The following is a 12,560-nucleotide window of genomic DNA, read 5'->3' on the forward strand; positions in this document are numbered from 1 at the left end:
AAGTCCAGAAGTTAAGACCTCCAGTGAGTAGCTGATGAAATATTGTCTAGAAACTGGTAGAAAAATAAGCAAGAATAAGGAAGAAAAAAAGGGACTGAAACAATTTGTTTGCATTGAAAACACAAAGCACCATTTTATTTGTTTTGTTTCAAACAGATTCACGTTGAGGCCTGAAACACTGACATCACCAGGCTTGTGTACCCCAACACCCCTCCATCCCACCCCTCCGTCTCAATACGTCACTGCAGTTCAACCCAGTCCATCAGTGTTACTGTTATAAAAAAAAAAGAGGTTTGCAGTCTGAAGATATAACATACGTTAAAAACACACACACAGTGACATTCACATGCAGGGCGCCCTGATTTACTCTTTTTGGGGCAAAGTCTAAACAAAATTCATTGGGTTGCATTATGGCTATAAATGATTACAGTATTACTCAATTAATTGTTAAATAGAAGGCCATGTAACTTGTGGGACAGCAGCCACCGTGATGTTACAGAGTTACAGCTAAGGCCTGTTCACAGCTGTAAGGGACGAAATCAATCCTCCAGGGTTGAACATCTGTAGCTGGCGAGCTAATTGCTAACACATAGGCAGCCAGGAACAGATGTTAGCCACAACAGGATCTTCTCTATTGTCTCCTTACTGAGCTGATTAGTGGAATTTCATCAGGAGTTTTATTAATGAGGGACTTTGTTACTTCCCCTTTTGGTTGGCTAACCAACACGTTGTTCAAATTGTACTTAACTTTAAGTTAAAATCCAGCAGGCTAATGGCAAAAATTCCACTGGATCAATTCACTCTAGCGTTTAATTCTGCAGTAGCTAAAGCTGGTGTGACCGGGCCGTTATGGGATAACACTAAATGCTGAACTGCTAGCATTTGGCTAAAATGCTAAGCTAGTGTAACATTGGCACAAGTGGTTTTAATGGTATAGTAATGTCTGTTACACAGCTGCAGTATGTGTGCTAACGTTAGCCAAGATTAGCCACCATAAGCTAAAGGCCAAAGAATGGTTGTAAATTAGTTTGTATTTGTAAGTGTTTGTAAGTAATGTCTTATTACTTCTGTCCAAAAGTCACATTAGTCATTACATTACAGTCTCATTTCAATTATTTAACTAGCATTTTTCATGTTTGATGGATTAATCAATACGTCCCTGAGAGAAGCAATGTGTTCACTGTTACATGAGTCTTTGAACATTATCTACGGTGTCAGAAAGGTTCAGCAGAAGGTTCAGAAAATGAGGATGATAGAAGTGCTTTAGAGAAGACATGGGCTGTATCAGCATCGACTGATGTTGTTTTCTGAGACAGTCCAGCGTCAGAGTTGAGCACCGACGCGCAACTGAGGCAGCTTGTCAGAATCATACGATGGGGTACAGAGCGTAGCTCGCGATGCCGCAGGCGTTTCTTCCATCTCTGATGACTCGCATGTAGCCGCCTTCACCCCAACTGGAGCCCCAGCTAAAACAGAATTAAACATCTTATTGAAATGACAAGAAACACTTCCACAGGTCATAAATACAGTAAAATAAGACGTAGTGTTCGACCGATGCAGATTTTCTGACCTGTTTTTAATGATCCAGTAGTCTTCACCTCCTTCAGAGCCGTAGCCAACCAGCAGGACTGCGTGACTCAGATTGTTTGGGTTACAGTTGGGCTCGTCGTAGATTCCTGAAAAAGCATGAATTGCATTAATTAATTGTTTGGCTACTTTGAGCAACATTGTCATAAATTATTCGTGTCAGGTTTGGGAGGTTTGTGGATACGAAACTAGACTAACATAGTGGCTCGTTCAGAAACTTTCTCTCATGTTTCTGAAAACATTTAAGGCATTTTTTTTTTTTTTCCAGAGGCGGCGAGTCGTGCTGGACAGTAACCTCCATGTTAACTTTAAAGCAGGCATTATGAAGCCTTGCCCTTTGAAATGCAACGTGAGATGTGGACACCTACCATTAGCCAGGTATACACTCTTCTTTATCATCTGTTTTGCTCTCTACCAACTCCAAAGGGAAATATGTGGTTCTTTATCCGCTTAATACCCCACTTTCAAGAGCTACTTGATGACTGTGACTATCATTTAATGCTGAGCAGGTCATGGACAGTTGTTTTGTCTGATTGTTTAGCTGTAAAAATCTGCCTGCTGCAGCTGGAGACAAAGCTCATGAGAGCTGTGAGACTAAACCAACAACAGAAAAAGATTTTTTGCCAAAACTATGAGCTGAAAGATGATACAACGCTCTGTAGAACCGGGGGGAAATGTAGTCAGCGTTTTAAATTCTTCCTGAATTACTACTGATCATTCAATAGGTAATACCATCTCCATTAATAAAGATAACTAACCTGAGCTGTAGAAAAGGAAGCTGGAATGATCTGCATCTATGGCCACGGTGATTGGACCGATCGTTGCCACGGCATCAGCCAGAGCCTGCTCGTCTCCTTTAGCTATGAACCTGTAGTCTCTGATATGGGCGACGGCTAGTGAGCTGTCGTAGTAACAGGGCTGGGTATCCTGTGGAGAGAAACGCAGAGTTTAGAGTTAATGGCAGGCTGAACACAGTAATGAACTGTTTTGACTGTCCTGATGGAGGCGGAGCCGGCAGGTGGCGCCTCACCACTGAGGTGTACGGGTAGGTGCTGGTCGCCTGCAGCCCGTTGCTGACCACGTAGTCGTAAGCGTTGGCCATCCAGGCACCACTGCAGCCGTAAGTACCGTAAGATTTGGAGCAGTCCACCAGGTTCTGTTCACTCAGAGATATGAGCTGACCCGTCTTCTTGAACATTTGTCCCTCTATGGCTCCCGTAGTGCTGAAGGCCCAGCAGGAGCCACAGTAGCCCTGTGAAGCACATTTAAAACGTGTCGTAGATTTGAAGGCGGCCACGATTCAGTCTGGATAAAACTGTCTAAAGCTAAAGTTAGAAATATCTTACCTGGTCTTTAACCTCAGTGACAAAACCCAGCTTGCTATAGTCGACAGCTTTAGCATCCAACAAGCGAGCATTGTGACGCAGTCGTCGGGACGAGATGATCTTCCCTCTCTTCACAACTTGGGCATTTATCTTGGCGCCTTGCAAAACCTTGAACTCTCGACTTGTCTACATTTGGAGATCATAAACGAGATTAAGTCCATTAACTCAAAGTAAGGGTTGAATAGTGCTATATTCCAACAGTAATCACTTTATAGAGGGTCTCTCCTCTCCTTCCCCTGCAATAACAGAGAAAACTCATTTTCTGGTAGCCCTGCTGACTTTATCCAATCAGGACAGAGAACAATTTAAAGAGACGGTCCTGTCTGCTCCTGAAATTGCTGAACAGCTAAAAAAACAAAACAAAAACAACAATGCTTACAGCAGCTTTAATCAAACAAGCAAAGAATGATTTAAGAATTGTTTAATACATTTCTAAATACACTCACTTGATTGGTTGAAACCACTTTCTTTTATCTGTAGAGTGTATATGTAGCTGGAGCCAGAAGATGGTTAGCTTAGCTTAGCACAAACACCAGAAACAGGAGGAAGCGGTTTGCCTGACTTTGTCCAAAGGATATGAAATCCACCTACTAGCATCTCTGAACGTGTTGTTAGTTGTTCATCTTATCCAAACAACAACAAAAACAAAATAGCAGATTATGGTTTTGAGTGAGGTTGTGTGTCGGAGCAGTGAACTTCTGAACTGAGCCAGGCTAGTTTCTTTTGCCCATGTTTCCAGTCTTTATGCTAAAATAAGCCAACTGACTGCTGGCTGGATGTGAGCAGTTATGAAAGAGGTATCAATCTTCTGGTCTGACTCCTGGATGAGTGTTTTTTCCAAAATTTTGCCATTGGGATATTTAAATCTAGTCAATCATTGATTTCTCTCTCTAAACTTGTGATTCGTTTTTTAATGTTGTGAAATCATTGTATTTACTTAAAATGCTGCTCTTTATATCTTGCGTTGAGACTTTAACATAGCAAGGAAAAACACAACTCCTCACCAGGTCTCCGTATTTGTTCATGGCCATGGTGAAAGGCCTCATGCCCATTAAAAACCCTTGATTGTTGTCTTCAATGATCCGCTTGTTGCTCTCCCAGATGACCCTCCTTTGCAAGTCATCCTGCACAGTAACACAAAAACACAGCGCGGTGAATCACTTGCTGTTAGTGCTGGTATTTTTAGATGTGTGGAGTCAGTCTCACCAATTCTTCGTAGGATACGCCATGGCTGGTCTTCCAGAGCTCCCACTCGGACAGGATGGCCTCGTCCGAGTCGGTCGCTGCGTGCTGCGGGCAGCACAGCAGGACGAAGAGCAGGAGGCCGGCCTGCTGCACTGTGGACAAGAGCATCACACCTCTCTGTTTGTACTTAATAATCAAATGGTCAAAGTCATCATCAGTAGAATAAGTATTGGGGCACTTGTGTAGAATTATTACTGTTTGTTTTTTTTATACATTTGGATTTGTGATCAGGAACTATATGAACGGAAACCTTTGTTCAGTACAGGTTACACTGAGCTGAGCACACAATTAGAACCACTCATTTCACAGCATGTAATCCTAATAGTTGTTAAGATTTTTTTGTTTTAAAGTAATTTCATGCAGAGTGGCAGCAATTATTCTGGCATCACTGCTATATTTTCATCCTTTGAAAACTTCTGCCTGGACCAAAATATACCATTTTAGCCAATCAACGGCAAAAAAATAAAAACATTCTTGAAATGCATTTTTCTAAGGATGTAAGATCTTACATGTGAGAACTTTAAATTACAAATGCTAACACTTGTATCCATGGCATTCTTACAATATTTATTTAGCTGTATAGTGAAGAATAAAAGGCTAAGAAAGAGGAAACTTTCATGCAGTTGTTAATAAAATGTGCTCCGAGCAAAGACATGAGACAGAAACCGCCTGCTGCAAAGCTCCACGGGGGTTTGTTCAAAAAGTGAAAAACATGATGTTCTTTTTCTAAAGTTTGGTTGAGACAGAAGTTACTCTTTTATAGGCCTCCATCTGCAAAACATTACTAACATGCTCCCTAATATTGGAAGTCCATGTTCTTTATTTCTACGACTGAACTCTCAATGTAAAAAGGTTCAGTATGTTTAAAATCTAATCCGACTGCTGGCACAGAGTCCTCTAAACTCAAATACTTCCCTTATTTTGATTTTGAGGCGATATTCTCTCGTCAAGCTTCAGTAAAACTTGCCACAACACATGTTTTCTTGACCACATATCATCATACCTCATGACATTCAATACAACAAAGCACATTGTCTTTAAAGTAAAAGATAAACTTGAAGATTCTTTCTAAGACTCCTGAAATAAAGAGGCCCTGTTCAGCTTACCTGCACGGCTGTGAGTCTGTTTTGTTTGCATGGTTCTGAAAGTGACTCTGGACAGTCAAACTGCAACAGACTCACAGTCAGCCGTCCTTATGTAGCCGTGCAACAAGTGCATGTTTCCACTATACTTTGCCGAATCCCCTAAATCAACACTTACGGCAGCAGCTGAGAGGGACATTAGTCGACAAAAATAAAGATGCTCCTCCTCGGTAATACCTCTATTATCATTTAGAGTGCGCTAAAGCTGCAATATTGTTAATCCCTCAAATACCTGTTTATAATTGAGCATAACACCTGACATCAAACTTTCCAAAAGCAAACGCTGGAAGAAGTACACAGACCACTTACCGAGGTCAACGTGTCGATATCTTAAAGTTTAAAAAAAGAGAACTCCATTATAGCCCTGCATTCAGAAGCCTACTCAGGTAAAAGTGTTGTGAGCTAATTTTCCAAAACTACTCACGATGACAGAAAAGTGAAATATGTAATGTATGTGTCATCACAGTTGCAAGCACTCATGAATATTATGACGCTCCCTAGCAAAAAATCGAAGTCATTAAAAACAAACTTGCAATAAGTTGTAGCACACTTAACAGAAGAATATAAACTACTAAATGTTCAAATGCCTCAATAATTATAAAATATAAACTATTTATCAATACTTCATTGTTGCTGGTTGTCACTGTTTTTTGCACAGATCATAGCATATTAAAATTTTCATAGTGTTAAACATTATGACCATTATTTAACACATTAGAATCACTTTTATTACGCATTACAATGTGATTGTAAGTCTTTGTACCTCAGATGCAGAAGTCTTCAACAAGATCATTAAATACACACTTGGGGCGATGAGGGTGAGCGATGAGAGGAGAAACATCTCCACTGAAATCACTTTCTAAACTGCAGACAGAAGTTTTATGAAGAACTAATCAGAAATGAATCGACTCTCTGACTTGTGCCGAGTAGCTGAGATATCAAACTGATGCACTGAATGTAAATTTCGTCAGTGCTACTGTTTTTAATTAAAGAGGAAGAGAAGAAAAGGTTCTGGTGCATAACTTTGCATTAGTTTTGTGTTTTCTAATCTTCGTGCTTTTGTGAAATAATGAATCGTCTGACAACTGAAACCATGTGTGAAGCTTTAGAGAGATAAAGGACTCAACAGGACTCATGTTAAGATTTCATCTGAAATGAGACGAGAGACTGAACAAATTCACAACCACTGGTTTAATCTCTATCAGTGTAGATAGATAGATAGACAGATAGATAGATAGATAGATAGATAGATAGATAGATAGATAGATAGATAGATAGATAGAAGGATAGATAGATAGATAACTTTTTTAATCCCTGAGGGGAAATTAGGGTATCATAGCAGCAGGTACATTCAGTACAAGTACAATCAAAATACAAGGGCAAATATAGAAACAATACAGTATTATATACAATTTACAAAAAAAAATAAAAATTAAATACTATATACAATAAAATGCTTAAGTAACTATGACATAAAGTAAAATACTGAGGTATCGAGGAGTAACGGTGCAGTTTTATTACTAGTAATTAACTATTTACTAATGCAGTGGAGTAGAAAGTGCAATAAAAAAGAAATACTAATGTATACACACATTGAAATCAGTCCCGTCCGGTGAGCCCCTCCACCTGACCCCTCCGCTCACAGAGGACCGTGTCCGCTCAGCAGCGCCCTCCTGCGGCCTGCTGCGGCGCTGACGAGCCCCTCTGACTGCGGAGGATGAGCTCAGCTGACTGTCTGTTATTATGTCGGCGAGCGGGCGCCGCCAACACCCCAAACACAGTGCGGCAGAGAGAAAAGAAACCGGGAGGCGAGAGGAGGCCCAGCATCATTACCGGGTCTAATGAATGAGTGCGCAGGAGAACCATGAGTCACGACTGAGGTCTGCAGGATGTCTTTCAAGGTAACGCAGCAACCTTTTACTCCCCATCTCATCATCAGCCTGCAGCAGCAGCAGCAGCAGCAGCATCGGGCCTCCGGACACAAACACATTACACCTGCTTCCTGTGCACGTGTGTTCATTTTCAGGGATTATTCAGCGCTGTGATGTATTTAATTGTTAAGTTGAACCGGTGTGAGCTGGACCTGGATCTGTCTGTGTGCTTTGATGCAATCATACCAGTCTGGCTGTGTGTGTGTGTGTGTGTGTGTGTGTGTGTACATTTAATAGGGATATCATATGGCCCTCCTTTAATTTCACACCTGTATCATGTGAATGTGTGAATCTGAAAGTGATGTTTGTTTGTTTTGTGTGTGTGTGTTTGTGATTGTTTATTTATTGGTGCTCCTGATCACACCCAGATACTTTAAACCTATAAACCTATACACCTCTGTACTGTTTCTCCTCTGCTGTCAGTGTGTACTGTAATACTATAATGGTGGTGTTTAAGTTCAGGGTGTTTGTTGTGTGTATTTACCTCTCCAGAAGGAAACACCCCTGGCTAATGCTGTGTTTTGGGCAGCGAGGAAGGGGAACCTGGCCCTGCTTCAGCTGCTGCTCAACAGTGGGCGCGTGGACGCAGACTGCAGAGACAGTGTACGGACGCTGCATGTCCCGGCCGCTCGGCTGCACGCTTTACCCATAACCCACCTGTGGTAGGGGCGCAGAGAGCTTTCGAGGGCCTTTACCTCTGTGGTGCATGTGTACCGTCACAAGTTTCACAACCATTTCATGTCTGATTCCCCCATCATAGTCGGGGGCGAGGGTCCCATGTGCTAAGTTGGGAAAGTATGCAGGATAAAGTGGTTTCATCACATCATGTAAAGTGATTTTAAGCAGGACATCCACAACAAAACACCCAAGGCTGCTGGTTAATTGTTGCCATGTTTCTTTTTTTGATTTTCTAGTATGGAACGACAGCGCTGATGGTGGCATCGTACAGCGGCCACTATGACTGTGTCAAAGACCTTATCATGCAGGGAGCCGACATCAACTACCAGAGAGAGGTATGGCGGGAAAACAGTGTGAGACTTTGTACGACTAAACTGAAAGACACAGTCAAGATGGAGTCTTGTTTAACTGAGAGGCATCGTGAGAAGACGCCAAGAGATGGTCCAAAGCACAAGTTGCTCTCAAAAACATAAATTGTTGCTTTTACACTTGTTTTTTTGCTGCCCCCACTGTAGTCTTTGTGCTAAGCTAAGCTAACCAGCGAAGTCACCAGAGAAGTCACTGCTCCCAGCCAAGAATAATCTGGCATATAACCCCCAAAATACAGCAAACTGTTGTTATCACACTTTAGTTTTTTGTAAAAATAATACAAACAAGTTTCCTGTATTTGTGGTCAGCAAAAGCTAACTATGTTCTGGTTGTAGCTAAATATTTAAGCTAATTGTCTGCTGGCAGTAGCTACATAATTAAGCTAACAGTCTGCTGGCATGAGCTACATAATTAAGCAAATTGTCTAACGGTTGTAGCTATATATTTAAGGTAACTGTCTGCTGGCAATAGCTACATAATTAAGCTGATTATCTTCTGGCCGTAGCTACATATTTAAGCTAATCGTCTGCTGTTTTAGCTACATATTTAAGCTAACACTGCTGGGATGAGCTACATAATTAAGCCAATTGTCTAACTGTTGTGCGGTTGTAGCTATATATTTAAGCTAACTGTCTAATGGCAGTAGCTACATATTTAGGCTAACTGTCTGCTGGCATGGGCTACATAATTAAGCAAATTTTCTAACGGTTGTAGCTATATATTTAAGCCAAATGTCTGCTGGCATGGGCTACATAATTAGGCTAATTGTCTTCTAGTTGTAGCTGCATAACCAAGTCAACTGTTCTGGTTGTAGCCAGATATTTAAACTAACAGTTGTCTAGTAGTGGTGACAAATTTAGTGCAAAGAGATGAAAATTGTATCAATTTTCTCATCAAACTCTGAGCAGAAGGTGTGAAAAAGCTTTTTCTCCACTAACTAAAGCTTCTGAAATCTTTGTTTTGTGTTCTGAAGGAAGATGGCTATAAGAAAACACAACAGTACACATAGTTTGTTGCCAGATGTCGTCTAAATGTAGCCAAATTTTTAACACCGTGTCTAGACAATCTGCAAGGGAAATGAGAATAATTGTGTGTTTTCATCTCCTTCTGTTGTGGGATAATTATGAGTTTAAACATCTTGTGGTGCTGAGATCAAACAGTTTCAAAGGGAGCAACAGGATTGTATGGTTAGCTGCCAGTCAAACTTCCATGTGTTAAGCCTAGGAAAGTTACATCTTATTTCCTCTCATATTCTACACATCAAATAGAAAAGATTTAAGGTTATTGCTTTGGAAAATGATAAAAGCGTTGTCTTTTTTTCATCGTCTGCTCCAGACAGGTTCCACTGCCTTGTTCTTCGCCTCACAGCAGGGTCATAATGACGTCGTGAAACTCCTCTTTGAATTCGGAGCCTCCACCGAATTCCGGACGAAGGTATGCAGCCGGGTACGGTGACGCGTGATGACATTCTGGGTGTGACTGATACCGCTGCGATGCTATCATCTCTGACAAAGAGTCAGGCGTGCTTCGTGCAGTGATAAGGGACGAAATATGCAGCTCAGGCTACTTTAGAGTTGTTCTCTCCGCAGTATGTAACACAACTCTTCCCCTCACACTGCCGGCTTGTTTCCTCTTGTGTGTCTTTGTGTCAGGACGGCGGCACCGCCCTCACTGTCGCCTCTCAGTACGGACACACGAAGGTCGTGGACACCCTGTTGAAGAATGGAGCCAATGTTCACGACCAGCTGAACGTGAGCTCCCCCTTTTGCTGCCACATCTTTGGCCTCTTTTATACCAGCCGTGTCCCCTTGCTGTCACTCAGCACGTCGGGAACAGGAGAGTTAGTCGCACACAATGTACCAGCAGCTGGAATCCTGCCGCTCAGGTTTCTGCAGACTGCTGAGTCAGGCACGACTGACATTTGGCAGGATTAGAGTCTGTCCTCAGGCCGGGTAAAACAACCTGCCTGCACAGACATACATTATAAAACAGTTGTAACAAAGTCATATGGTAGTAACACACTTAATGCTTAGTTGGAGGCTTTTCGGCCTTGGTTTCCAGCAATCCAAGTGCAGCTGAAATGATTAATTTACGTTTCAGGACGGTGCCACCGCTCTGTTCCTTGCAGCCCAGGAGGGTCATGTGACTGTGATTCGTCAGCTGCTGTCCTCCGGTGCCAAAGTCAACCAGTCGAGGGAGGTAATGTCTTCACCTCGTTAGCATAATTAGAGATTTAAAGGACAGAGAGTCGCAGAGTTTCTCCCTCTTTAGCTCACACCCCTTCTCTCTTTTCACCTCCTCCATCTTATGTGCTTCATCACTGCGTTCCACCCTCCTCATTGCATGTCTCCTCCAGGATGGCACTGCCCCCCTGTGGATGGCAGCTCAGATGGGTCACAGTGAGGTGGTGAAGGTGCTGCTCCTGCGTGGGGCCGATCGGGACGCTGACAGACAAGTGTGTACAGCTTTGAACATTTAGTATCGTTAAAGTGCACATTATTGATCGAGGGAAGCGCTCCTGTCCAAAGTGCCTACTGAGAGTTGTCTGCTCAAGGTTTTAATCCACAGTTCAACAACAGCTAAGCAAATATTTTCTGCTGATGGGAACCATGTGATATAGTTGAAAGCCTCAGAGCAAGTGGATAAAAACAGAGGGAAGAGAAGAGATTTTTTTAAGTAATCGTTTGCTTTTTCTGTTGTCTTTCAAGGATGGATCCACAGCGTTATTCAAAGCCGCTTTTAAAGGACACAACAGCGTCATCGAGGAACTCCTCAAGTTTTCTCCTTCTCTTGGCCTTCTCAAGGTACAGGACGCTGCCAAGTGCTTTCTTTATTGTTGAGGGGTTAAATGAACAAAATCATTACAACTCTCATGTTTGTATGGTGAATATGTTAGCTTAGCATACGAGAAGACTCCAAGAAGTCACATGTTTGGCACATCACCTCCCGTAAAACCTCAACCTGTCGATTAAGAGCTATTGAATCTCAGAGATGCAGGAAGATGGATTATTTTTCTTTTATCGTTTCCCTGTTTTTCCAGTTGTTATACTAAGCTAAGCTAATCAGCTACTGGCTCCAGCCTCCTATGTAGCATACAGACACAAGAGTGGTATTGATCCTCTAGTTTAATTCAGGGAAACAGAGGGAATAAGGGGATATTTCTTAATGACTGGAGAATACATCTCCAGGTATTATGAATACATATCTTGATTCGTTCTCTCCAGAATGGCTCCTCTCCCCTTCATGCTGCTGTTATGGGTGGAAATATTCGAACTGTTCTGCTGCTGCTTGAAGCCAACGCAGACCCAACGCTACCAAACAAGGTGAGATTCTTTAGTCTGAAAGATGATAAACAGACAGAACGTAAATAGATGACTTCAGCTTGTGAACATTTTTCTCATGTGTTTGTGCCTTGCAGAATAATGAACTCCCTGCAGATCTCACAAAGAGCGATCGCATCCTAAATGTTTTACGTCCAAAAATCTTGAACGGAGACAGCTGATGACCGTCCCATCAGCCTCCCGCCGTCACGTCTGCCTGTACCTTACTGATGATGTATACTGAGGAGCAAAAGAAAACACAGTGTCAAATCTACTCAACTACAATATGTACTGTACATGGTGCTTGCTTTTGATTGCGGCTAAAGAGAAGCTGTCATATGTTGAATAAACCTGGACTAACTCCAGAGCAGCACAGAGTGCAAACCACAATTCATCCATCTGCCGTGTGCATCATCTCCATTACTCTGTAGTTCCACAGTATATGCATTTATTTTTGTTTACCCCGGGTGTTGTAAGATTTCTATATATTTTGCACACATTTTATTTGCCTTTTTAATAGATGTAATAAAGTGTAGATTTGCAATACAAGTGGCAGCGTGCACGTTTGTTTAAAAAAACGAGGATCGAATCATTTTATTTTGAAAACTCAGCTGTTCTGATTTTCATTAGATTAAAATAAAAGTATTTGAATAATAAAGTAATAGCCAGAAATTATGTAATGAAATGATAATATGACTTAGCTATAAATAGGAGTTATCACTCACCGTAAGTCAGTATTCTCTGATGTACACCTGTCTGACACCTTGACCTCACTTCTATTATGGTTGAGATAATTTTAATTTCTGCAAAGTAAAGTAAATTAAATTAAAATTATTTAAACCTCTGTAGTAACCCTGAATGATTATTATCTCTCTTGTTTAAAGTCATGACTGACATTTAAAA

The 12,560-nt window shown here is 41.6% G+C and overlaps 2 protein-coding genes across 3 annotated transcripts; one reads left to right on the top strand and one right to left on the bottom strand.

The window, feature by feature from the left end:
- Positions 1 to 157: 157 nt before the first annotated feature.
- Positions 158 to 5,403, bottom strand: cts12 (cathepsin 12). The gene is made up of 8 exons (XM_030432475.1): positions 5,324 to 5,403; positions 4,179 to 4,309; positions 3,977 to 4,096; positions 2,934 to 3,098; positions 2,618 to 2,839; positions 2,346 to 2,514; positions 1,571 to 1,676; positions 158 to 1,466 (listed from the first exon to the last, which is right to left on the bottom strand). Exons 1-8 carry the CDS (start codon positions 5,352 to 5,354, stop codon positions 1,367 to 1,369), a joined length of 1,044 nt encoding a protein of 347 aa, XP_030288335.1. The 5' UTR covers positions 5,355 to 5,403; the 3' UTR covers positions 158 to 1,366.
- Positions 5,404 to 7,028: 1,625 nt separating this feature from the next.
- ankrd29 (ankyrin repeat domain 29) lies at positions 7,029 to 12,206 on the top strand. 2 transcript variants are annotated; one of them, XM_030432339.1, is made up of 10 exons: positions 7,029 to 7,260; positions 7,783 to 7,893; positions 8,205 to 8,303; positions 9,673 to 9,771; positions 9,990 to 10,088; positions 10,438 to 10,536; positions 10,694 to 10,792; positions 11,046 to 11,141; positions 11,562 to 11,660; positions 11,756 to 12,206. In XM_030432339.1, the coding sequence occupies exons 1-10, from the start codon at positions 7,249 to 7,251 to the stop codon at positions 11,837 to 11,839; spliced, it is 897 nt and encodes a 298-aa protein (XP_030288199.1). In that variant the 5' UTR covers positions 7,029 to 7,248; the 3' UTR covers positions 11,840 to 12,206. The 2 variants fall into 2 exon arrangements, with proteins under 2 accessions (XP_030288199.1, XP_030288200.1); XM_030432340.1 differs by lacking the exon at positions 7,029 to 7,260 and having other exon boundaries at positions 7,783 to 7,952.
- The last annotated feature ends 354 nt before the right edge of the window (positions 12,207 to 12,560 follow it).

The sequence above is a fragment of the Sparus aurata genome, chromosome 11 (genome assembly GCF_900880675.1).
Source record: "Sparus aurata chromosome 11, fSpaAur1.1, whole genome shotgun sequence".
NCBI lineage: Eukaryota > Metazoa > Chordata > Actinopteri > Spariformes > Sparidae > Sparus > Sparus aurata.